Below are 27,843 nucleotides of genomic sequence, written 5' to 3' on the forward strand. Positions count from 1 at the left end.
AAAAGAAACAAAAATGAAATCTTTTTTAAATTCTTTTTTAAAAGATTTTATTTATTTATTTTTAGAGAGTGGAAGGGAGGGAGAAAGAGAGGTAGAGAAACATCGATGTGTGGTTGCCTCTCATGTGCCCCCCACTGGGGAGCTTCCAGCAACCCAGGCATGTGCCCTGACTGGGAATCAAACCTTGGACCCTTTGGTTCGCAGCCTGTACTCAAAAATGAAATCTGTGATGGACCGCCAGGGTACGTCCAACCTCCTTCCTTCAGATTTCATTCACACGAAAGGTGTGAAAAGATAAACAAAAGGCATTCTGAGGTTCATTCTGTCTTCATCAAAAGTGCCAATTAACCCAGAATTGCAACTAAGGGGGATTGCAACTGATTCCAAGACAACAGTATTTGAACACTAAGTAGTTTCAAAGCAATCATTAACATCCCAGTAATGAATGGGATAATTAGAAACTATTCCAACCTAGTCTTTAAAGTGAACTCCCTGAGAGCTGCTGGGGGTCCAACTACTACGTCAGACTGTACATGAGAACATGACTTGAACTTGAGAACAAATCCAAACAGGCCATTCCCACGGTCCCAATGCACGAAGTGCACCTGCGGGCTCAAGTCCACAGTTCGGATTTGGGGAACTTCTGGTGCCAACCATACTCTCTCCCAGGAAGGTGATCTTTCTCTCATCGGAGCCCTGTGAACATTGAAGCAGCCCGTAACTTTTAGCTTCTTCCCAGAGGGGCTGGTGTTTAGCAAGAAAGACAACAGGTGAAGGAGGCCAGGAGCCCCTAAAGTCATCTGTACAAGATCTTCTGTGAGTTCCACCAACTGGAGGTTTAGCTGGATTACCCCCCTTTTTTGTGAATATATACTTTATGACTAGGTAAATTTAACTTTAGAGTTAATAAAAGATTCTCTCTATTGCCTTGGTCTTTGAGTGAGAAATGACTGTCTCTTATTTTGCAGGAAAATACCCTGTCCCAGCTGGGGAAACTTCTATGGAATAACAGCAGCAGACATTTCTCGACACCCCGTGACAGGCACTAAGCTCGGCGCTCTGTTTGCAATGACTGTTTCACTCTTACAAGGACCCGTGGGGCAGGTGCTGTAATTAGTTCTAGTTCACAAATCATGAAAACTACGCACAGGAAAGTTCAGTAACTCGTCCAAGGAAGAGAAGGAAAAGGGAGACTGAAAAGGAGGGAGGCCAGGTGATGCTGACCAAGCAAGCTCTCACATGCTGGTTCTCCCCTTCGCTCCCTCGTCATCTTTCATTTGGACACAGGTGATCGTTCCTAACCAATGGCAGTCCTGTCGTTAAAAACTTCTTTCAAGGGTCTCCGTTACTTTCTCAGACCAGAAAGGGGGACGGTTCATCTCCATGCTCTTGCTACATTCTCTCCCCGGGAGTGTCGTGGCCCCACTGATGGATCCCCAAGTTCAGTGTTCCCTCACGTCCAAGATCCCAGTGAGCATCTAAGCATTCACGGCCCAACTGGCCACACCACTCACGCACCCCTTGGCCCCTCCCCAGACACGGCCTCGCTGTAATGGGTGTGGGCACTCAGACCTGCCTCCAGTAGGGCTGAGGGGCAGGGAACTGAGTAGGGCAGACGAGAGTCTCCATCTCCTTGCAGCAGTGGGCCAACCCTCGCCCCCACCCCGAGGGGAGCATCTGTGGCAACACGGGGAAGGTCCGAGCTGTTATCTGGCTTAAGACTCCCAAGAGGCAGTTTTGATGCTATAACAAAATACTGGGCCTAAATCGTGTTCCTAAATTTGTCACTTAAAAAACAAATAAACATGTTCATTTAAAAGAATGTAAAAATGTTCATTTAAGACTCTAAAAATAAATCTGCATATGGTTTTGCTTGTTCATCCAGATGTTCCAATAGCACAAAATTATTTTTTATAAAAGAACACAACTGCATTTTGGCATGTGTGGTAGACTGAAAAATGGTCTCCCCTCAATGTGTACATTGTAATCCATGGCACCTATGAATAGACTTACATAGTAAAAGGCAGTTTACAGATGTGATTACATGAAGGATCTTGAGATGTAGAGATGATTCTAATCTTGGTGTTGGCAGTGTAAGGGTCTTTGTAAGTGTGAGAGAGAAGCAGAATGAGATACCCACAGGGATGGCAGCATGAGAAGGACTCAGTCAATACATTCTTGCTGGTTTTAAAGACGGATGAAAAGGGCCACAAGCTAAGGAATGTTCCAGAAATGAGGAAAAACAAAGAAACAGACTTTCTCCTAAAATCTCCAGAAGTAACACAACCTGTGGGCACTTTGATTTTAGTGCATGGAAGTTGATGTCAAACCTGTGACCTCAAAAACTGTAAGATAATAACTTTGTGTTGTTTTGAGCGACTAGGCTTATGGTAATTTGTTATAGCAACAAGTGGAAACTACTACAGTGTATTTCAGCATCACAAAGTCCACATTAGAGTCCTCCTACCAATCTCAGGAAGTACAAAGGATTTCAACTCGTTGTCGTAAACAATATTCTGTAGATAGCAAAGCTAAACTAGAGGAAGAAACATCAAGAAAGAAAAACTAAATTTCATCCATTGTCAAGCCTAATTAGGAACTTGTTCAGACCCCCAACTTCACCTTGACCAGTTATTAGTGTATGCAGGTGAACATTATGAATTTACATTTAATAAATTGAATTTCTGAGCCTTGGAGTGACAGGGATTCAGCCAAAAACTTATATACTGACACTTGTGATCAAGCTGCAGGTTTTACTCAATTTAACAAAGCCTTAACTTTGTGCATGATCAGCGGGCCCACGGCCTGCCTCCACTTCACCACTTCTAACAGGTGCAAAGCAGAACCCAAGGGACAGTGACTCCTCCAAAGTAAACGCAGCATCTATATATTTTAGCAGTTATATATTTTAGCGGATGTAGGTTCTGCTAAAGAGTGCAAACCAGCTAGAACCAAACACAAGAGAGTCCCTGCCAAGGCACACACCTTTTTGGGACAGCAGTGAGGTCTGGAGTGTGGGCTTTCAAAGGGTGGGGTATGGTGGGGGTGGGAATACAGTAGGAAGTTCCAGAACATTCTATAGCAAATTCCAATTTATCACGGAATTGGAATCCCTGAAAACTGGGGATTAGCACACGAATGACACAGAATACATGAGTTGTCAGTTGACAAAGTGGCAAAATGGAATAGCAGAGCCCTGAATAGGAAGATCATTCCAAATTTAATTTAATCTCATCGGCGATTTGGAAGTCACCTCAGGATGCTGCAATATTTTCTCGTTACTGTAATAAATGTTAATCATCAGGGTATGTAGAAAACAATTTAGGAAATCTGAGATCTCCGTTTGCAGGTTTCTTAAAAATTCTGAGTATATAAACGTTTATTAAGGAATCTGTATCTTTCCAGCTATGACCTGGAAGCTTTCCATGGGCCTGTGAGTAGACTGAGCTACTTCACAGAGAAAAAAATGCCTTGTTAGGCTGAATGGTCCTTCAGTTTTATGATCACTTTTAACATTCCACATTGGATACAGAGGAAGTCAGCAAGGGTTCAGTGAGTGCTTACTGGCACCTCCAGCTCATTCTCTGCAATGGTCGCACTCTCCCTTGCAAGCTGGATCCCACAGCACAGGGAGAGTCTCTTTCCCTCCCTATACTATTGATTCCCAGTGTCAGCTACTACTTAGTAGGTGCTTCACCCCAGGTGTGGAATGAACGTGTGCCCATGTGGTTGGGAGGGTTCTCCCAGCCGGGGCGGGGGGGGGGCAACATCCCCATCAGCACTCAGTAGGCAGTTAGCTAGGCATGAGCAGAGCAAGGAGGACGGGTCAGGTACAGAGGGTCACCAGGGCAGAAAGCCCCAGGTGTCTAGCAATGGGCAAAGTTGGGCAAACAAGAACCTCGTCCCTGGGGTAACCTTTCCTTCGCTAGCACATTGATGGTCATACAGTTTAGACCCCTTGACCTTTCACATAACTGGTTGTGTGTGTTAGACACCCTGACCTTTCGTATCACAGCTTGTCATTAGGTTCAAACCCTTCCCTGACCTTTCTTCCCCTGGCATGTCACTAGTCATGTGGTAGGCCCCTTTGACAGAGGAACAAGGAGCCAAAGAGTGGCCTCACATGACTCTCACATAGGCCCTTGCATGACCACTTCCTTAAGCATTAACTTCTAGGGATAATATGTAGGCCGCAGCTGTGTTTTAGCTTCAGGCCCTGAAAAGCAGCAAAATCAGACAAGCGATGCCATGACTGACATCAGAGCCAGCTGCGTTGGTTAATGACCCCTGCCTTGGCACCAACCAATCAGTAGAAATCATGACCTTGAAAGGACACACCTGGAAAGCTGATGACTATGCCATTGAGACCCTCCCCTGAGACCTCCAGATGGACACCCTCAATCCGGAGGGTCCAGTACCGCTCTCTAGGGATCTTGCCTGTGCCTTTCCCCACCCCCTTTTCTTTAGGGTGTTCTCCTTGCCTCTCCCTTTCTCCTAAGCTGCAAGGGCCCTTCTTTCGCCTCTGTGACTTGATTCCCCGGCCCATTTTCTCTGAGGCTCATTTCTACCTCTGTGACTTTCTAAATCAAGTTTCTCTTAGAGTTCGAGTCTTGGCTCAATTCTTTCTTAGCCGGAACTCAAGTGCTGTGGTCGGCGAACTGATTAAGAAAAACTAAGTAAAGATTAAGACAAATCAGAAAAAATGCACCAATATGGGGCCCCCCTCCCTCACTTTGGGAGAATACATGGAAAAACAACTTGGTAGAGGGCATCAAGAACTGTAGAAATAAATGCTCATTCCCTTTGGCCCAGTAATTGCACTTCTGGAAGTTTATTCTAAGGGAATAATCCTAAATATAGAAAAAGTTTCATGCACAAAATTATTTGTTACTTTATTTTTAAAAGTTCTAATATTATGTGTAATAATAAAAACTGGAAACAATCTAATATCAACAATAGGGGAAATCAAGTATATTAAAGTGTATGACTATTATGCAGCCTTTAAAATATCTCTATTAAAAGTTTTTATAACATGAAAAATGCTTGTGTTGCTAAGTGGAAATGGTAAAGTACAAAATTCCGTGTACATTATGAAATTGGCATTTTTAAATGCATGGAACTAGGACTAGGAAGATATTTGAGAAAATAACTAGTGATTCTCTTTGTGGGTATGATGGGATTATGGGGAATTTTTCTTTTTCTTTTATGTTTCCTTATCCTGTTCATGTTTTTACAGTAGATACAATATTTTTCGTGCATTTATCCCTGGAGGAGGAGAGAAATCCTTTATTTTTGTTTCAGATCCCTGTCTCTGAGGGGCTAATTTAACATAACTCACCACTGGTGGCCCAGGCAGAGAGCAGCCAACCAGTGGCCAGTCTTGGAGTGTTTCCTAATACAGGGAGGTTACACAGATCCCCGAACTACGTGCGGTTGTCACCCCAACTGCCCATGTGGGTTCAGTCCCACTGGCCCTGGGGTAGGCCCCAGGCCTCAGCCACCTGGCTCAGTAACAAGTCAGTCTCGTGGGTCTCTTTCCGCCTCTGCCCTTAGTTTCTGTGAGCAGGTAGGTCTCCTCGGTTCTTGGGAAGCAAGTGCCACACATCCACCCTCATCCTCGCCAACAGCTGAATCCTTTCTGTCTCCTCACATTACATCCTGCTCTCCCCCTTGCAGAGCCTTCCCCCAGCCCCTCCCACCACCCCCATTATCCTAGGGGCTGGAGCCCCACCTCTGAACCCAGATGTCCCGGTATGAGTGCTGGCTTCTGTGATGAGCCCCCCAGGAAGCCAGGTGCCCACTCTCCCGGCCCTGCTGTCTAATGCCAGATGCTCCCCTACGCATTCCCTCGCCTGCCAGGATGGCGAGCGACTGCCTGCCAGCCCTCCCTGGTGCCGCACGCCCACTTGGTCCTCCTGACTGCCTGCCGCTGAGGCTCCCGACTCTCTCCCTGTCTCCGTCTCCTTAGTTTTATCTCTGGGTCCCACTCACTGCTGATCGAGTTGTCACTGCCACGACCATAGCCTCTTATCTTCCTTTTCCACCTTTCCTCCCAGGTCACACAAGGAAAGTGTGACCAACACCAGGGCCTCCTCTCCAGGCCTGTTCAGAAAATTTACTCGAGGTGAATGACTTGGGGAAATCAAGTGGAGTGCCTGAAACGACGGAGCCCTTAATTCTGCGTTTGTGTCTCTGACTAGACAGAACCTAAACTAGGGATCCCTCTTTTTACTTGAGTCTAATAGTTGTAAATGAATGGTGGAGACGATGATGAGCTTTTCTAATGGCTGGTACTGTGCTAAATATTGAACATGGCGAGTCACATCTAACCTTAAAATAAACTCCTGATATGGATGGGCATTGTTGGCAGTTCCGTTTTATAGATGAGAACCCTGAAGCTCACTTAGGTGATCAAGGTCAAAGTCACAGAGATGGTCACTGAAAGAGGCAAGATTTGAACCCAGTGACAATTTAATCATTAAATACCATTACAGGAGATGCAACACCAAAGGCAGGTCATTGCACGGAATGAGTGGAGAGGCCATCGTGAGCATGATCAACTGAAGAAGACTGCATGTCCATCTGCAGGGTGGAAGTTATCACAAAGCCTCAGGCGACTTATGCGAGGCAAGAATGGGGGTCCAGTTTGTTAGACCTCCCGAGTTTTCAAGAGATCTAACCAATCTGCATTTTTATGTGCAATCTCTCCATTTAGTAAGGTGGGTTCCACATTCTCAAAAACACTGGGAAGGCCAAATCCGTGCACAGAGGGACCACCAGTTTGCAACCTTTGCACTAAGCTGTACCGCGCACCTTCCCATTCTTACTGTGACTCACACACTTCTCTTCGGGAAGGGCTGGGGCTACGTACCTGCACGATCTCTAGCATCTCTGCCTTGCTGATGTAGCCGTTTCCATCCAGGTCATACATGCTGAAAGCCCACTTCAGCTTCTGCTCCAGCTTGCCCCTTGATGTCACACTCAAGGCTATGATGAATTCTCTAAAGTCTATCGTCCCATCTCCATTGGCATCGAAGGTACGGAAGACGTGCTCTGCAAATTTGGAAGCATCCCCGTAAGGGAAAAAGTTCCCATAAATTTTCTTAAACTCTTCCATTGACAAATGTCCGCTGGGGCAGTCTCTCAAGAAGCCTTTGTACCATTCCTGGATCTCGTGCTCAGTAAAGTCTGTGCTTTCCAGCAAGTCCTGCATGACCTCCGGGCGCAACTTGCTATTCTGTTTTCCCATCCTGGCAGCAAGAATTCAGCTGTAGATAGAAAAGAATGTATATAATTTTTAGACTTGTTCTTCAGAGGCACATTTTCTAATCTGCGCTTGTGCCTTTGGGAAAAAGAAAGAAACTCTATTTTAGTTCAATAACATCATCTAGGTTTTCCAACACTGTAGTCAGTCAAAAAAAAATGATAGAAAGACAAGTAGACAAATGATCCAGAACAGAAATATCACCGAGAGAGACAGAACGCTAGAGAAAGAGCATGTGTTGGGGAGAGAACTGGCTACTTAGTTCTGCCTTATCTATTTGCAAGAGGTCATGCCTGGCTTTAAGAAGATGGGTTTTAACACTCAGTCCAACTTTGAGAAGGGGAATTAAAGAAGAGGAAGAGAGAGAATCTTTACAAGTAAAGTGCTGCTTGGGTACCTGCTGAATATTATAAACAGACATGAGTAAGGAAATAACCTAGCTATCATGCTAGGTCAGTTATTTAAATTCTCAAAGTCAAGTTGCTGTCAGCATAGGGTTTGGATGGAAAAGATGATGCTTCATCAAGTTGTTCATGTCTTACTATGTCTTACTATGTTTATGGAATTGGCCAAATTCTCCTTTTTCAAATACAGATTGTTTCCTATTTTCTTACCCTAATAGCACACCTCCATAGTAAGATAGCAAGACAACACAGTGATGCGTGAAGGAGAAGGTCAGCATCACCTCACATATCAGCATTTAGCAATAACCACTGCCAGCATTTGGGGGGTGTCCTTCCACACTGTCCCATACACACTTATATAAATATGCTATAAATATGTGTTTTAATGCATTCACATTAAAAACAAGACCATATGTATATGATCCCTTTAGTTATATATTTTGTAAACTTAATATGGTGTGAAGAATAAAGACAACTTTTATTAGATGGGAAGACACCAGTAGTTACCTTCTTCCCATTCACACAGCCCTTCAACATTTATGAGGGCCATATGCCAGACGCGTTTCTGATGTTGCGGATGCAAAGAAAAGTGAGACGTGTCCCCTCCTCTGTAAGGTGGACTCTGTTGTGCATGTAGGGAGGGTGGTGACAGGGAGGGGACGATATAAGAGACTGGGAATGGACGTGGTGCAGAGAAAGCACACAGGAAAGACACTCAAGGCAAATGGGGGCAATCAGGGAAGCTTCCTCTGAGGAGCTGTTATCTGAGCTTAGTTCCTATTCCCGAAGTTTTATCACGTGAGCACGGTCAAGGTAAACCCTTTCTCACCAAGAGGCTCTGTATTTACATTTTTCATTTTTCTTATATTAGAGAAAAATCTGAAAGTAACACCTGGAAAGTTACAGAATATATAAAACACAACACATCTCCATTTTAATTACGATTTTCCATTTCCTTTGAGATTTTATGCTTTTTGTGCTTGTTTGTTTGCGTCCGTCTCACCCCCACTGCACAGTTTGCCCTTGAGACAGAATCTCCATTGGGTTTAGTCTCTCTTAGGCCCACGACAAATGACATTTGGTGATTTAATGGAGGAGGGACAAATAATTACAACATGGAAGTATGGGATAATCTCTTTGGAAAAGACATTTTTTTTTTCTGATAAAAGGATGATGTACTGGAATTCGTAATGCTATTTGGCACACTAACGCTGTCCAGCGGTTAAATACAACTGACATATCTCACAGAANTAAGGGAAAAAGTTCCCATAAATTTTCTTAAACTCTTCCATTGACAAATGTCCGCTGGGGCAGTCTCTCAAGAAGCCTTTGTACCATTCCTGGATCTCGTGCTCAGTAAAGTCTGTGCTTTCCAGCAAGTCCTGCATGACCTCCGGGCGCAACTTGCTATTCTGTTTTCCCATCCTGGCAGCAAGAATTCAGCTGTAGATAGAAAAGAATGTATATAATTTTTAGACTTGTTCTTCAGAGGCACATTTTCTAATCTGTGCTTGTGCCTTTGGGAAAAAGAAAGAAACTCTATTTTAGTTCAATAACATCATCTAGGTTTTCCAACACTGTAGTCAGTCAAAAAAAAATGATAGAAAGACAAGTAGACAAATGATCCAGAACAGAAATATCACTGAGAGAGACAGAACGCTGGAGAAAGAGCATGTGTTGGGGAGAGAACTGGCTACTTAGTTCTGCCTTATCTATTTGCAAGAGGTCATGCCTGGCTTTAAGAAGATGGGTTTTAACAGTCCAACTTTGAGAAGGGGAATTAAAGAAGAGGAAGAGAGAGAATCTTTACAAGTAAAGTGCTGCTTGGGTACCTGCTGAATATTATAAACAGACATGAGTAAGGAAATAACCTAGCTATCATGCTAGGTCAGTTATTTAAATTCTCAAAGTCAAGTTGCTGTCAGCATAGGGTTTGGATGGAAAAGATGATGCTTCATCAAGTTGTTCATGTCTTACTATGTCTTACTATGTTTATGGAATTGGCCAAATTCTCCTTTTTCAAATACAGATTGTTTCCTATTTTCTTACCCTAATAGCACACCTCCATAGTAAGATAGCAAGACAACACAGTGATGCGTGAAGGAGAAGGTCAGCATCACCTCACATCTCAGCACTTAGCAATAACCACTGCCAGCATTTGGGGGTGTGTCCTTCCACACTGTCCCATACACACTTATATAAATATGCTACAAATATGTGTTTTAATGCATTCACATTAAAAACAAGACCATATGTATATGATCCCTTTAGTTATATATTTTGTAAACTTAATATGGTGTGAAGAATAAAGACAACTTTTATTAGATGGGAAGACACCAGTAGTTACCTTCTTCCCATTCACACAGCCCTTTAACGTTTATGAGGGCCATATGCCAGACGCTTTTCTGATGTTGCGGATGCAAAGAAAAGTGAGACGTGTCCCCTCCTCTGTAAGGTGGACCCCGTTGTGCATGTAGGGAGGGTGGTGACAGGGAGGGGATGATATAAGAGACTGGGAATGGACGTGGTGCAGAGAAAGCACACAGGAAAGACACTCAAGGCAAATGGGGGCAATCAGGGAAGCTTCCTCTGAGGAGCTGTTATCTGAGCTTAGTTCCTATTCCCGAAGTTTTATCACGTGAGCACGGTCAAGGTAAACCCTTTCTCACCAAGAGGCTCTGTATTTACATTTTTCATTTTTCTTATATTAGAGAAAAATCTGAAAGTAACACCTGGAAAGTTACAGAATATATAAAACACAACACATCTCCATTTTAATTACGATTTTCCATTTCCTTTGAGATTTTATGCTTTTTGTGCTTGTTTGTTTGCGTCCGTCTCACCCCCACTGCACAGTTTGCCCTTGAGACAGAATCTCCATTGGGTTTAGTCTCTCTTAGGCCCACGACAAATGACATTTGGTGATTTAATGAAGGAGGGACAAATAATTACAACATGGAAGTGTGGGATAATCTCTTTGGAAAAGACATTTTTTTTTTCTGATAAAAGGATGATGTACTGGAATTCGTAATGCTATTTGGCACACTAACGCTGTCCAGCGGTTAAATACAACTGACATATCTCACAGAACTAGAACAAATAATCCAAAAATTTATATGAAACCACAAAAAAACCCCAAATAATCACAGCAATCCTGAGAAGAAGACAAAGTCACAGGTATCATGCTACCTGATATCAAACTATACTACAAGGCTGGAGTAATCAAAACAGCATGGCGCTGGCATAAAAACAGACACACAAATTAATGGAACAGAATAGAGAGCCCAGAAATAAACCCATACCTATATGATTAACTGACATTTGACAAAGGAGTCAAGAACATACAATGGAGTAAAAAATAGTCCATTCAGTAAATAGTGCCCAGCAAATTAGACAAGCATATGCAAAAAAAAGAAAGAAAGAAAGAAACTAGACCACCTTCTTACACTGTATATAAGAATAAACTCAAAAGAGATTAAAGATTTAAATGTAAGACTCAAAACAATAAAACTCCCAGGAGAAAATATAGGCAGTGAAATCTCAGACATTTCTTGTAGCAATATTTTTTTCTGATGTATCTCCTTGGGCAAGGGAAACAAAGGAAAAAACAAACAAATGGGACTATATCAAACTAAAAAGGGTTTGCACAGCCAAGGAAACCATCAACAAAAAAAGACTAGCTACTGACTGGAAGAAGATACTCACCAGTGATACATCTGACAAAGGGTTGACAAAATCTATAACCCAGAATCTATACAGAACTCACACTACTCAACACACACAAAAGAGCAATCCAGTTAAAAAAGGAGCAGAGGAGTCCTGGCTGGCGTAGCCCAATGGATTGAGCACAGGCCTGCAAACCAGAGGATCGAGGTTCAAATTCCAGTCAGGTCACATGCCTGGGTTGCAAGCCAGTTCCCAGCAGGGGATGCACAAGAGGCAACCATACATTGATATTTCTCTCCCTCTCTCCTTCCCTTTCCCTCTAAAGATAAAAGATAAAATCTAAAAAAAAAAAAAAAGGAGCAGAGGACCTGAATAGACACTTCTCTAAAGAAGACATACAAATGGTCAACAGACATAGGAAAACATGCTCAATGTCACTAATTGTCAGAGGAATGCACATTAAAACCACAGCGCGATATCATTTCACACCTGTCAAAATAGCTGATCAGTAAACCCACAAATGACAGACGCTGGTGAGGATGTGGAGTAAAGGGAACCCCACTGATGCGAATGCAGACTGGTGCAGCCACTATGAAAGATAATATAGTAATTCCTCAAAAATTAAAAATGGAACTGCCTCATAACCCAGCAATCCCACTCCTGGGTGTATATGCAAAGAAACCCAGAACGCTGATTCAGAAGAATACAGGCAGCACTGTGTTCCTTACAGCGCTATTTACAATCACTGAGATGTGGAAGCAGCCCAAGCGCCCACCGGCAGACAAGTAGATAAAAGTGGTGGCACATACGTGAAGTGGAATGTTACTCAGCCATAGGAAAGCATGAAATCTTAGCAGCTGTGGCAGCATGAGTGCACCTAGAAGGTATCGTGCTCAGTGAAATAAGCCAGTCAGACAAAGTCAAATACCACACGATTTTACTTATCCGTGGAATCTAAAGAACGAAATGAATGAACCAACAAAATTGAAACAGACTCAGAGAGCCGAAGGGTGGTTGCCAGAGGGGAGAGGGAGTCGGGGAACTGGGTGAAATCGTGCAGGATTAAGAAGTTGTTAAAGGGACTTATCTGAGAAAAAGAAAATAAAAATATGTATAGTAAAATGACAGCAAACTCGCAATTACTAACAACCACACTTAAAATGAAAACAAAAGCAAAGTAAGCAAACAACTAGAACAGGAACAGAACCACAGAATGGAGATCACATGGAGGGTTAGCAACAGGGGAGTGGGGGGAGGAGATGGGGGAAAAGGTACAGAGAATAAGTAGCATAGATGGTAGGTAGAAAATACACAGGGGGAGGGCAAGAGCAGTGTGGGAAATGTAGAAGCTAAAGAACTTATGACACATGGATGTGAACTAAAGGGGGGGGATGTGGGTGGGAGGGGGTGTGCAAGGTGGAGGGGAGTGAAGGGGGTAAAATGGGACAACTGTAATAGCATAATCAATAAAATATATTAAAAAAGAATCAACAACAACAAAAAATCAATAAAAAACCAAACAAACAAAGAAGAAGTCAAAATTCATCTTACGAAATAGCCATAAGGATGAAAAGTATAGCCTAAGGGAATGTCGTTCATAATCCTGTGATGACTATGTCTGGTGCCAGGTGCGAACTGGAAATACCACGGCCGGAGGACACTTTGTAAGGCATAGTAGTGCCTGCAAACCCATCTGTAGCTCTCACTAAAAATAAATTTCTAGAGGGCAGCATTTGCATCTCATACTGCTCAAACTTCTTTTCTAATATGCACAGTTCAGGAAACGGCAAGCAACCCTTCGTAGCTGCCAAGGTGACTGATTTCGTGTTCGGAGTTCTGCACTGCAGACAGACCCGGCCCGTCCTGCTCCCAGGCCAGCTTCTCCCAGCGGCAGGGGGGAGGGAGCCCCCTTCCTCATAGCCGGGCCAACAGCTGCAGGAAGGAGCTTCCATTCAGGGGTCCGTCTTTATGCGGAAACAGGCAAACATCATGTTATACAAGAGCAAAATTCAACTCCAAATGGAGCACAGACAATTTATAAAGTGAACCTTCCAATAACTCTCACTCCCCTCCTGTGTTCTTTTCTTTCCGAAGAAATAAAAGCCAAGTTAGAGAGGCTGGTTTTTATTAGAATTTTCAAACTGTCATTTAGTTGCTAAGTTGGCAATTTGCCTGAGGCAAGAATTCGGAAACACGAGGTAATACATAATACATGCGCTCACAGAGCCCTGAAACATTTGCTGGAATTTATAAGTAATTTTGAGTTTTCCTTTGTAGGGGGTTCTTTGGAACACAGCTCTCTGGTGTAGTGTTCAATCAAATCACCATTATTATACTTTTTATTATATTCTGGTTCTGTGCAAATCACTGTGTGTCTGGCCTTGGGGGGAAAGCCATTCCAATATTGAAATCCACTCTCTTAAAGAATGATTTATTTCCCTAAATATGTAAAACACAGTTTCTTCAAAACTAAACTTAAGCTCCTCCCCCAACGTTTAAAAAGCACTTCTCATTTATTAGCTGTTTTTGCACTAGAAACAAATGGCCTCAATATCTTGGCCGAGCCTCCCACGGGGACTGGTCTGCATACCACTATTTTCCACTGAACAGTAATTAAACCACATTTACAAGTTCATTAGCACAGAAAGGCCAATACACAAACAAGGCAGAAGAGCATGCGGGAAGTTCTCTGGGATATGGGTGTCTGCAATTCAGTCCAGCGGCTGTTTCCATAGATAATTATCCATAGTTTGCTACATATGACATCTGAACTTGTGAAGACCATCTGGACTTGGTTAGACTGCATGGCAAAAGTACCAGGGGGCATATGATAGAGTTTCACTCCTAGGTGGGGGCCGGCGGGAGACAGAGGTATGCTGGACAATACCTTTTTCTTTTGAAAGATAGGAATTTCTGTCTGTTTAAGTTGAAGAGGGGGAAAAAATAATGCCAGGGAAATGCCACATTAATTGGCAGTAAAAAAAAAAAGTACTTTGGAGACAAAAGCTGCACCTCAGGTAAAATCTTTTTCATTGCTCTATTCAGTCATTAAAACACTTATTTTTGTGCCAGGAGAGCACAATGCGGGAAATCTCAGGCCATTGGATAAAATTGCTGGGGTTCAAACTGGCTCTGTGGTTGCCTAGCTCTTGGGTAATTCGCTTACCTTCTTGGCACACCTCAGTTTCCTCATCTTTGAAACGAATTCAGTAGTCTGAACTCATCCCTCACCGATGCAATGTGAGAGTTAAACGAGACAAGCTTATACGTAAAGCTACAGTATTGAGGCAGGGCCAGACATGAAAAACGAAAACCACACCTTCGCCTTGACCATCTTTCATACATTATTCTACTGAAACTTTCCAACCATCCTGTGTAAGAGGTAGGAAGACTTGCTCTATTTTATAAGCAAAGAAATGAAAACTCAGAGAGATTAAGCGACTTGTCTGGAGTCGCACAGCTTGTGAATGAGAGAGCCAAATGGTAAGCTCTAATTGTACTTGGCTGTCCACTGGTTTTGTCTACTACACCCAGCTAGCTCCATGGACAAAGGACAGCTAGAGATTAAGATAACAGTCCCATAACAAGTCAGAAAGAAGAAGTGATGAGAGAGGAGACAACTTCCTACTGGAACTCATTTATCCCACACAGGTGTGCTAAGTGTCTGCTAGGAGTGAGGCACAGCTGAGGCACTGGGGGTTAAGAAGCCAGGGAAGGACCCACTGAGAAAGTAATATCTGAAAAAGACCAGAGGAAGTGAGGGTGGTGGCCACAGGGATGTCTGGGAAAAGACTACTCGGGGCCGAGGACACAGCACATGAGAAGGGTCTGAAGAGGAACATGCTTAGACCACTCAAGGACATGGCCAGAGGGGAGGGCATGAGAATGGAAAGGAGATGAGATCAGAAGAGTAGTGAGAGCCAGGTGATGTGGGACCTGGAGGTGACGAGGACTTTGGCTTTCCCTCTGAATGACATGAAGCCCCAGCACGATTTTAGCGGAAAGGTGATACAGGAGAGATTTATATCCTACAATACCAGGATCACTCTGGCTGTGATGTTGAGAGTAAGCTAAAGAGGGGTGAGGGTGGAGGTGGGGAGACCGGTCAGGGGGCCACTGCAGTGATCCAGGCAAGAGATGAGGGTCACCAGAGCCGGGTGGTAGTGGCAGAGGGGGTGACAATCGGTTGGATTCTGGACATAGCTTTTTGGAGTCACCAGGATGGGGTGACAATTCAGCCATAGGGTGTGAAAAAGGTCAGCCCAGCATAACTCCAAGGCGTTGGCCTAAGCAACTATCCGGATGAAGCTGAGATTTGCTGCAGTGGGAAAAGAGAAGGCGAAGCTGGGCCCGTGGCTGTGGCGAGGCCGACTTGGATCCCCAAAGTTACCTTTGAAAAACACAAAACAAATGATGTCACTCTGCTTAAAGCTCTACATGGACTTCCTGGCACACTTTGAATAAAACCCAAACTCACTCCTCCAGCCCAGCAGGCTTGGTCTGAGTGGGCGTCAGCCATCTCTGACTTTTCTCTCTGTCCCTTTCACCCAGCCATGCTCGCCTCCTGCATGGTCCGTCTTTTGCCTCTTAAAGGCCTTGGCTTAGGGGCCTTGAAGAGTACTTTTAATAGCAAATAACTTCACCCTTTAGTATATAAATATAGTGTATATTACATGTAACATATTAAGTTTTTCTGAATCTGTACTGCCTTTCATTAAGTGCAACACACATCTATTCTATTAATATCCACATTCTGTTATTTAGTAATTTGCTCTGAGCAGGGTAGCATGGAATTTCCCAACTTATTTTGGGTTACCTCCAGTCTCCCAAAAAATAAATCTGGGGTTAATATTGACCACAGATGAAAAAGCCAAATCTACAAGTAGAGAAGACATCAAACCACCAACGAAGAGCCATGACCAAGAATTTAAAATATGAGTTAACTTTCTATTTAAAAAGAAAAAAAAAGGGCATAGTTCCTAAAACTGATGCCACGAGGAGAGGAAATGGCGAGGGGTGAACAGCCTTTGGGAACGCCTGTGCGCCCTTCTTTTGGTTTTTTTTTTTTTTGTCTCTGTGGAAAGAACAGTCTGCAGCATTTCATTTCTGCAATTCCTCATAAGGTTCTAAAAACTCCAGGAGCCAACTCCTCAGAGCCCAGAGGTAGACTTCCCAGGGAAAAGCCTTCAACTTACCCTGGATGTCCTGGTTTGCTTCAGAGGAAAAGTCTCAACGCAAACCGCACTGAGGTCTCCTAAAATGGAATTTACGAGATGCTAGCCACTCAAGTCAAGTTCAGCTACAACGAAGAACACAGAACCCGCAGCGGTTTCAGAATGAGATCAGGACAATCAACAATGCTTGCCTGTAGGGAACGCGTAAACTTGTCCTCTCATTTTTAACCTATCGATCGTTTAAATTAGGAAAACATAACTAGGAAAAGCTTCCTAAAATGTAGGGAGGGGAGTGATGATGGTCACAGACTAATGGGAGCGGGCAGTCATTTACAAAGACTTGGACACTGGGCACTGTGGCCATCTGAGTTTTACAGGCGGCTAAAATCCAATAGCTTCATTTCTAGCTTCAGTTCTTCTTAATTCTCATTGGGGGGGGGGGGGCGGGGGGGCGGGTAACCACTAGATAAAAGCCTGAAGAGTACATTGCTTCAGAAATTTCTCATCAAGGAAACTTGCCACCCAGTGGGAGTCTAAAAAAAGACCATATATAGCCCTGGCTGCATGGCTCAGTTGGTTGGAGCATTTTTCTGTGCTCCGGAGGGTTGTTGGTTCCACTCCAGGTCAGGGCACATACCTAGGTTGCAGGTTCAGTCCCAGGTTGGGGCATGTATGGGAGGCAACCAATCGATGTTTTTCTCTCTCCCTTCCTCTTTCTAAAATCAATGGACATATGTCCTCAGGCTGAGGATTGAAAAAAACGAGACCAGATATATAAACTGACGTATTTAAATATAATGGGCAACTTAGGAAATAAAACACAGTGGTGCATAAAGGGAAAAATTAGAATATTAAAGAGGGACAATCGAAGTTGTATAACAATCCTGAACTTAGTTTTTTCTTGACCAAAGCCTCTGGTAAGATCAGCTGTTGTAAGGAAACCAGACCTATTCCCTACAAGCTCAGCTGAATCACAAAATGGCTTTGCTGCGATTGCTGGAGTTTGTCACGGAGCCACTGCTGGCGGGGAGGCCTCCTCCCCTGTGAGGATGGGCATGGGGGCCTGCATTTCCTGACCGAGAGGACACACCTGTGATTCGGAGCCACACACCAGGCACTCACTCCCTTGCAGAGAGGTGACAGGGTTTGAGATGAGAACTGAACTGGTACCAAATACACAGTGAGCAGGAGGCTCTGGGGAAACAAGCTTGCTCCTCCTTCTGCCTCCCCCCGTAGGCTGGAGAAAGCCCAGGAAGTCCGTCTGCCCTTCTCACGGAGAGCAGGGCCCACCTGGAACACCGGGCCCTCACCTACAGCGCCTGCACTTCAGGCTGCAGGGGGCTGGGCCCAAGTTTTATTTTTCATGAAAATAAAGTGCAACTATGTAGCTGACAACAAAACCTACATTTATGTTAAAAATCTGAATAGAAACCCTATCTAACAACAACTCTTTGCACCTCCCCTCAAAATGCGAGTATCATTTTCGGTTTCGCTGATAGCCAAAGCATAGCATCATCATTATTTTAGGAATAAAGGGAATAAAAGGATGGGGGAATTAGAACATGAACACCCTCGCTCTGATCCAAAAGCATTCCAGAGAAGATCACCACTATTACCAGCTTTCTTTGTGTATCCTCCCAGACATTTACATGCATGTGTATGAAATCTGTTCACCCTAGCCATAAGTGGCATCATACTATACCATTCTGTAATCTTCATTTCATTTAAAAGTATATTGTGGCTATTCTTCCATGTTGTACAAATAGATGTATCTCATCCTTTTAAGCTGCAGAATTTTCATTGATTCAACAGACCGTATCGAGTTTGAGCACTGACGTAGGGCCAAGCTGGTAACATGAGTCTTACAGCCCCTTGGTGTGTCACTGCATGAAATTTATTTATTTTTACTTTTTTTTTTGCATGAAATTTATTTAACTAATTTCCCTTGATGGGCATTTAGGTGGCTTCCACTTTTATTCCCTTGGCATTCACTTCAGTCCTGGTTTCCCGATTCTTCTGGGAGTATTTATTGCCAAGAAGTTCTTGGTATGGTTTCCAGATTCTCCCTTATAGATTCTTCAACAAGCCATTTTCCTCTAGGGCAGTGATTTTCAAGTGTTTTCATCTCATGGCACACATAAACTATTTACCAAAATACTGCAGCACACCGAAAACATATTTGATGCCAATCTGACAAAAATAGGTATCATTTTGATTTATTCACACTGGACAGCTATTGCTGTGTTGGCCATTCTCATTTTCTTACTTGGCCATCTAAGGGCAAGGAGGTCAGTGCCCCTGACTAAACGATGCAGTGTGTGTTTTAAAAATTCTTGTGGCACACCCATTGAAAATGGCTGCTCTGGAGCCTTTACACCTTAATCAGGCATTCTGCACGAGTTTGCACACCAACTAAGATCAGAATTAAATTAGAATTGAAACTGGACTTGGAATTCCACTCTGCCCCCTCTGGCCTTCCTGTGTTACAGGCACACACATGCAAGATTGCCACTTGCTACTTCTAGCACCTAGGAGGGCACAGCCACCTTGCTCTTAAGGGAGGGCACTACTGTCACCACGTAAGTGCCCCCTCTTTCTTCTCTGCCTAAAGAGACACTTTACCCGAAGAACATGCTACATCCTCTATTACTTGATCCTCTATGGCTCACTTTTCATGTCCACTCCTTTTCTCGCCACTTCAAGTCTAGCCGGTGGCCGACATCCCCACCACGTCCTCCTACAGTGCCAGCAACTGGAGGTGAGTTTATAGGGTCCTTCAGTAAACGCACGGGGCCATACTAAATGGTCACCCTACAGACCTGCAGACACTACGAGGCTATCCCAAAGAAAGAAATCAATGCAGCCCCTGAAGTCAAGGGCTGCAGATGAAGTACTCACGTCCCCTCGCATTGGACATCCTGGCCATTGGACCACCGCATTGGAGCTGCATGTTGGGGCCTCGGGGACAGATGCCAGGCGTGAGCCGGCTACAGAGAGAGAGAGTGGGGAGCTCTGGGGCCCTCAGCAATTCCCCAAGGTTGCCACAGGTTGGGACCCTTCCTAGACTGGCTGACTTCTGTGGGAATCCAATTGCAATAAGTGTCTGCTTGGCTAACAGTACTAAATATTCTCTGATTTAGAAGACAGGAATTATTACTGGGGGTTTTGATACAACCACAAAGCAGAACAGTGAGCTGTCACAGGAGAAGGGCAAACAGACCGGCTGGGTGGGTCCAGGCCTCACCACTTAACCAGCAGCTGGAGGTACATGAGCAGCTCGAGTCCCCATTTTTAGACATTCTCTAGGGGCCACAGATGCATTGAGTTAATTAATACAAGCCCCTCCACAGAGTCTAAGAATAGCTCATAATTTTTTTAGTTATTCAACAAACATATGTTTAACATCTACTGTTTCCTGGCTTCGAACAAATATTTTTATAAAAATAGTATCCTGCATGGGACAGGGAAAGAAAGGGATTCTGATCATAGTGTGGAGCATTTTCATTAATTTTTGACTTTCATAATTTCACTGTGGAGTTGGTGGAGGGATAGCACATCTTGGTTTTGTTCCAAGGATGAGGGGCTTTGAGAAGCTGACTGTCACGACACAGTCCCATCCTTGTGGTCCCAGGGGGCAGGATCAGAGCCACCTCCCCACCCTGATCGCATTCACATCTTTGGCTTCATTACTTCTGGTGTTTGAATGGCTGCCTCGGTGGGACTTAACTGGTCAACCACTCCTTACCCTGGCCAACACGGCTGAAATACTAATATTTGTCCATCAACCACGCGTACAAATGAAAGGTCCATTAACTGGCCAACAAGGAGAGACTATGAAGGAACTTCTTCTAACCTCTTGCACCTTTTGTGTCCCCCAGGAAAGTGTGTGGAAAGAGAATTGGACTTGGTAGTTGAGGAACTAAATTGAAGTTCTTTTTATAAGACCACCTTATGGGACCTTAGGAACGTCATTTGAACAAACTCTGTCTCATTCTTTTATGGTGAAATAGGACTCACAACACTGCTCTCGTGGGGCTGTTTGAAGGACTAACTGAGAAGAAGGAATCCCAGCGACTGAGGAGAGTTCACTATTGGGTCTGGTATCTAGAAGGTGCTCAATAAACACCGACTATTAATCTGAATGAGATAAGGGTTCAGTTTAGTGGGGTGTTTCCAAGATGAGCCCTCCACATTTGGGAGCACTCTCTCCTTTGCTTAAATGGAGAATTAGGAAGCACAAAGGCCAGAAAGAGACACAGAGAAAGAAAGGAAAGGAAAGAAAGGAAGGAAGAAGGGGAAGAAGGAAGGAAGGAAGGAAGGAAGGAAGGCAGGAAGGCAGGCAAGCCAAAGAGCCACTGTGAGCTTCCAGCTTGACTGTGGCCCTGGGTTCACTTGCCAGATGTGAAAGTATTTGTGTGTTTGCAGGCAGCGAGGACTCCCGCTGGACTCCTGGCTGAGTGTTTTCCCTGCACGAAAGTCATTATTTTACCCTGAAATTAAGCAAATCCGTTCCATTAGAGAAGCAGTTGATGGAGAGCAGGTCACTGTGCTTCTTTCTCTTGTGTTTCTTTTTCCAGAGGCTGGGTTGGAGCAGGGGGCGGGGTGGAGGCGGCTACCTGGGGGCTGGGCAGAATCAGAGCAGGCTCAAAGAAGTCCTGTGGCCAACCAGTCACCCAGCTCTGAGCCTGGCAGGCCGAGAATGGTCTGTTCAGGACGAACTGGACACCACCAACAGACATAGGATATCAGTGATTGACTGAATCAGTTCTTCCTTACTTAGGGGAACAAATCATTCTAGTTGTTTTATTGTTTTTTTTTTAAACCAGCTTTTCATATGAAGGTCAGAGGTAAAAAAAAAGGAATAATTTTTTTGAAAAATAAAAACAAAACTCTATCAGTGAGGGAAAAAAATAACCATAGGAAAATCTTTTTCTCTCAACTTCATTTTCCATTACTGCCACTCCTACCTGAACTCAGAAATGTTAACTCTCTCCACGTTTAAGATTCTGCATCTGACCTGGTCATGTTATTTCTCAGAGATCTTCCACGTCCCCTACTGAGGGCAGATTAAAAGCTAAACCTCATGGCCTGGTAATCAGGGCCTTTCAAGCTCACGCCCCAACCTCACAGAAATCACCAAATTCTACCCTGAACTTGCACAAGCACTTTGATTGTCACGCCAGCCCCCATAATGGTAAACCTCAAACCCTTTGTCAGTCTTGTAACTATGGCTCTCTCCTTCTCTACCTGTCGATATCTTACCTGGCGTTCAGGTGGAGGGTATTACTTCCTCCATGCAGTGTTCTCCCTTTTTCTAGGTGACCAGTGAGCATATTGCTGGAGTGTTGTGGCTACTTCTCTCTACAGCTCTGAGGGAGATGCTGGAATGTGGTAGACACTAAAGAAATGGTGGCTCTATTCTATTGAGACTATTTCCTATTGACCATAGAAGGTGATATATTGCTTGTGTCATTTTAAAGATTTCCATGAAGCAGAGTGCAGCTGAAATATTTACACGTGCGGGTGTTAGCTGGCAATTATTCAGCAGATAGTAACCAAAGTCAATGCCTATGGACTTCTCTTCAGTGAGTTTTCCTTCTACTGTGAATATCTAGGGAATCGATGGGCTTTTTTTTTGGTCTAGGGTCAAAGTTTATAAGACATGGTATTAGTATTGTTTTTTTTTTCTTACATTGTTTTTCCAAGGAAACTGAAAGTAGTCTCGGGATTTTTTGACGCTGGCATAGTCACAGCCAGCTGGCTAAGGAAAAGGCCCACAGAACGCATCAACAAGCACGATTTGGAGCTGGTCTATGTGCACACAGGAGAGGTGATAAAGTACAGTGGCTAAGGTCACGGCTGCTGGAACCAGAGGGCCCTGCCATCCAATGCTGTCTCCAAGACCTCTATGCATCCATAGTTGGATGACCCCTAGGAACTTAGGAGCCTCCAAGCATCAGTTTCCTCACCTGGAAAGTGGGGTTTTGTCAGGGTCAGGTAAGATAATGCCACAGAGGTTGGCAGACCGAGCACTCGGCAGCATCTTCTTCATCATTACCATCCTGTTGTCTCTTTGGCCATGTATCCTTTCATCTTCAAGTCTTTTCCCTCTACTTCAGCTTCCCAGGTCTCCTTTCTCAAACTCACTGGGCACGTTCCCTTCTTCTGGCCTCGCTCATGCTGTTCCCTCTGCCTCGGATGTCTCTGTTCCCTCCTATCCTCATGGCTCAAATCCTCCCTACCCCACACTTCCAGGTCCTCATGACTCGTGCATGACTGAGTCCTTCAGATCTACTCCAATGTCACCTTCTCAGTGCCTCCTTTCCTCACTCCCTAGTGAAAACTTTGACTTCTGATCCTCCTCTACTGTATTGATTGCCTTAATGCTTATAACTTTTAATACACTATCAACTTTGTTTTGTTTATTGTCTATCTTCCCCCCTAAAATAAAGGCCGCTTGAGGTCACAGATTTTGGCCTGTTTTGCTCAACGTTCTAACCTCAGTGCCTAGAATGAGGCCTTACACATAACAGTTCCTCAATAAAAATCTGTTGATTGAATGAATGAGTGAATGGTTAAATTTAATTTGGTTTCAATTCTAATTCAATCTATTTTTCCTTTGCTCCTAATATCTCCATACCGATTATAAAAGTTTTAAATGAAACAGAGAACACTGAACTGGGAATCATGTACACCTTATCTTTAAACTCACTCATCCTTCCCACCAGTATTTACAGAACTCCGTGTCTGCAGGGCACTATACCAGCTGCCCAATATCACAAGCTGAAAGAAAGTACAGTCTCTTCTTGCATGAGTTTATAGGGCTTTCCCATATGCTACCCTTTCAGCAGATCCTTGACATATGGTGAGAAAAGAAGCAGCAAGATTAATGACTAAAACTGAGGGTGAAGATTTAAGGGTTTTCCCAAGGTTACGTGGCTGACAAGTTTTAAAGGTGGAAGTAGAACACAGACCTTCGAAATCCGCCCACTCAGCAGGACACCTGATTGTAGAAAACCGAGCGAAAGCTCAGGGAGGATACAGCCGAGTGCTGGAGCGTGTGTGTGTGTGTATGTGTGTGTGTGTGCTGGAGGAAAAGACTTCCTGTCTAGCTGTTTACATTCTGGCTACTATTTCCATTTCTTGATAAGAGAAAGTAAAATGGAACCTTAATCTTAAGAGGGAAGGTGAAAATAGAGCCACAAAATGCAAAAGATCCAAACAAAGAATGCCCACTGTCTCTGAAAAAGATGGGGTACAGCTCTGTGGGAAGGTTTTGGGTCCAGCTAAGCAAAGCACCTCCCTTACTAGACAGTGGGTGCCCGGTGGGTCTACTCCATTATAGTGCTGCACACCCACCACTCCTGCCCAGCAGCGACCACTTGACCCTTTCCCCACTCCTCCTGCCTTCTAATGGGGCGGTTCACGTCTGTTGAGCTACCTCCTTTTCTCAAATCTTTGCATTACAACAAACATTGCAAAAAGACTGTAGAATTGACATAAAAATTAATGTTCCCCCAATATTCTAAAGCTGTCCAAAAATGCTCATGGCATTTTTCTGACATGTCACTACCTGGGGTAAGGTCATCGGGGGTGATAGCATAGGCAGAACCTAAGCCCTGTTAGTGTGACAAGGACAAGCAGAGGAGGCCTCCTGCCCCCTGCAGCACGTCCCCGCACACACATGCAGGACCCCGCTTCAGGGTCCCCACGCTGTTGAACCACGAAATGCACCGACTTCATTAGAAGAGATGCAAAGAACATCAGATTCTGCCTCTTCCTGATCAATGTGACTCTGGCCTTTTTACTTAATCTTTCAACACCAAACGACTCATTTGTACACATAGCTTGGTAGCTATGGTGTCAGCAAAGACAGCCACAGCGTGGAGCTGCAGAGATGAACTAAGGAGAGTACATTTCAGGCCATGCACTGTCATGTGAAGCTGGTAGACACCTTCAGTTTATGAAGCAGGCACACGGCGTGTACTCAGAAGCACTGACATAATGATGCTACAAATGGCTAGAGCTGCCAACTTGAAACCTTCTCACTGATGACACACCCACAGGTTCCAACATGCTTACTCCTACGTTAAAACTTGGACTGGATGGTTGGGGTTGGAACAAAAATGATTTAGTAAAAAAATGATAAAAATCTGGAATGAATTCTAATTACTTTTACTGAAGGAGAAAGAAATTAAGAAGGAGTGGTGTTTTATGTTAACTATTCTATTTGAACAATGGCAAAGATAAGTTTGCCAGCACGCCTCTTTCCCTTCACTTATGAATTATGATGTGCGACCGTGTGTAAAATAGCACAGAACATTATGCAATCTTCTGAGTCAATCATTTGTTCATTAAGAGCTGCATTTTCCATTATTAGGAAATTATGCCAAAATAGAATTTGATTATATTCACACAGAAAGTGATAATACAAGAACAACGGAAGCCTAATGAAAGTCCAAGAATTAACACACGTCAATAATCAAAATGGAGTTGAATTCATTTTTGCATGGAAACCAAAAGTAAAAGTTTTAAATCTGAATTTTAATAGTGGTACATATATAGTTTAAATTATTTCTTTTCTTGAAATTATACAGACTTTACTTGTACATAGAAAGACATATTTCTTAACTATTTAAATATATCCCCAACAGATCAAATATGGGATTGAAAAGTTAAAATAAACATTAGACCTAGATAGAAACTGTGAGCTATGCACTATAATATGCAGGAGAAGCTTGGAGTAGTATCTTTATTCAAGGACATTCCAGGTCCTTTTGAATTATTCCACAAGAACTTCCTCAAAATGAGTTGTGTGCCCAGAACTGTCCAAAAGGCCCCAGTGGGGTCCTATTCTATGGGGTAGAAGGGGGGAGAGAGTGACCAGCTGCGGAAGCAGAGAGACTACCGTTTCCCATCAGGGACAGGCTGTCTGTACTCAGGGAGACTGATCTAGATAAAGTGAGAACATCACTCAGGAAACAACGAGGGTAGGGTTTTCACTCTGAGATTTGGGGAAGGTGTAGTTAGAACAGTTGGGTTTTGCCTATGTCCTGACCTGTGTAAAAGGAGACTTGAACTTGGGGTGGTGACCACACAATACAATAAATAGGTGAACTGTCCACCAGGAGCCCATATAATCTCATTAACAAACGTTACCTCAATAAATTCAATGTTTCAAAAAAGCAAAGGTGGCTTATGGTCCTGTGACAAGGGAACGGGACAGTGCAGGCAGGTGGGCACAGAGAGATGGCGATGCTTTTCTCCTGAACCTTCCTTGCCCCCCATTCCTCAGAGTCCCTCAAACGACACCAGGCCATGAGTGACACTACAAATTCAGAGGCTCTTTTCATTAGTGACAGACGCCGGAAGAAACAGGACACTAAACCAATCTGTTTGTAGATTTATGAGAACATCATGTGAGATCAGAATTATAAAAAGATCCCGAGGCTGGAGGGGGCAGTGAAGCTCTGGGTAGAGCATCTCCCAGCCAAATTTTGTGGGAGCCTGCTCCTCTGTCTCTGGGTGGGGACCGAAAATGGGGCAGACGAAGATCCCCCAGGACTCAGAGTAACAACAAGTAAGTGGGAAAGCAACCCTCGGATGCCTTCCACCTTTCCCAAGGTGTCGAATGGGAAATCACGGAGGTGGCTCAGAGTGTGTGTCCTTACTTGACCCTTGAGAGAAGGTGGGAAAACACTGACAGGCAGAGTTTACTGACTTGGAAGCAGGACCCCTTGCGCCTTTCAAAGGGAATACAATTCGCTGGTGTTAGGACCAAAGACCAAACAAGGCCCAGTCCCTAGGCCATCACCCCAGTTCCATTCTTCTTCCTCCCCCCTCAGCTCCCACCATCCTTGGCATTCAGGGTCCTCAGATTCTCCCCAAGGATGCCAGCCCACCCAGCCCTCCTCCATTCAACCTTCTCTCCGTCGTCTTCATCCCACCAAGTCTCACCCGTTGGAGGCAGTGCTGCAGAGCAGTGGGGAGCTCGGTCTTTTGGGACAGGCCTAGATGGGAACTCCAGCTCTGTCTTGCCAGCAGAATACCCCTCAACAAGACCTTTTCCCAAAGCAAAAAAAAGTCACTTCCTGAAAACAGAGCATTTTAGACATCTCCCTGTCCAAAGACAATCATGACTCTACTTCGGGTGGTTTTCCTAGTCAAAGAAATGGCCCCAACGTAGTAGAGAACTCTCCATCTCCAGCAAGACAGATACGGTTTGTGGATTTTTTTTTAAAGCTCCTCCCTACCAAGGTTTAAAAATCTTAGAGCTGGAGTTTCGGGCTGGGTTGAGATCCCATTTCACTACTGGTTTATCTACCACTTATCTTCACGGTCAAGGTTAAGCTAGTCGGGAAATAACCTATGAGAATTTCTACTACCCCTGTGCTCCCACTGCGGTAGCAGGACATAGCAGTGCTTCCCGGCCTTGACAACCTCTTGGCACACGCAGAAGATGACACTATCCGTGCAGCACCCGGGGCAGGCGAATGCGTGTGCTGGGGGCTCTGGGAGGCCCGAGGGGTCCTGTCACCCAGAAAGCCAAGGGATCAACAGACAGCACCCCATTCACAAGGCCCTATACCTCTGTGAGAAAGCCTGACTTAAATGACCAAAATAAAATTTAGTAATTGTACAAAACAGAAAAATCTCACCACTCTGTAATGAATGCCCCCCTGCCCCCACTGATTCAGAATAACTCAATTGCTTTCCTTCCCATTATACCTGCTTTCCCATGTTAGCTGGTCATCTCCCACGGAACAAAGCGCACATACGTCCCCACTTGCGGTACTCAGTTATGGTGCCCCGGCAAACAGTAGTTCCAATTACATAGAAATAAGCTTTAAGATTTGGTCACTGAAATTCAGAGTAAGAAAATCAGTCAACAGAATCTTTTCCTCTCCAGCCTCATTCACACTGTGTCAAATTTTCTTTCCACATACAAAATCGGAAATACTGAAATCAGACTCTCTACCCCTGTGGACTGGCTAGAGCTAATTAGAATCTTTTCTCCATGGGACCTAGTTAAAATAATGCTTTTGGGAGGGAAGATTTAATCACAAAGTGACATCCCAATGTAGTTAGCGAGTAGGTTCTGTTTCCAGAAGTCCATTTTTCCCCTTGCTATTTGGCGTAACTGCAACCACCTGCCATGTGATAAGTCTCTAACGCATCTGAGGGCCTCTCTGTCCCCACGCCCAGTGATCACTCCTTCATCACAGTCACACGCCAGCCAGGTGACCAATGTTTTCCACACATTGTCTCATTTAACCCCTGAAACAGCCCTAGGAGAAAAACACCCCATTTCACAGATGAGGGCACTGAGGTTAGG

The 27,843-nt window shown here is 44.2% G+C and overlaps 1 protein-coding gene across 4 annotated transcripts in view; it reads right to left on the reverse strand.

Moving 5' to 3' along the window:
• Positions 1-27,843, reverse strand: part of NCALD (neurocalcin delta) — a 155,867-nt gene that overhangs the window by 9,690 nt on the left and 118,334 nt on the right. For 3 of the 4 annotated variants that reach the window (XM_037048302.1, XM_037048301.1, XM_037048304.1), the window contains exons 2-3: positions 8,943-9,111; positions 6,872-7,099 (exon numbers count right to left, since the gene is read on the reverse strand). In XM_037048302.1, the coding sequence (XP_036904197.1) occupies positions 6,872-7,099; positions 8,943-9,092 (378 nt within the window). In that variant the 5' untranslated portion in view covers positions 9,093-9,111. Of the gene's footprint in view, positions 1-6,871; positions 7,292-8,942; positions 9,112-27,843 lie in introns of those variants that run through there. The other variant, XM_037048300.1, reaches the window with a different exon arrangement.

This window comes from Sturnira hondurensis, unplaced genomic scaffold, assembly GCF_014824575.4.
Source record: "Sturnira hondurensis isolate 20B ecotype Veracruz unplaced genomic scaffold, ASM1482457v3 Scaffold0006413, whole genome shotgun sequence".
NCBI classification, from domain to species: Eukaryota; Metazoa; Chordata; class Mammalia; order Chiroptera; family Phyllostomidae; genus Sturnira; species Sturnira hondurensis.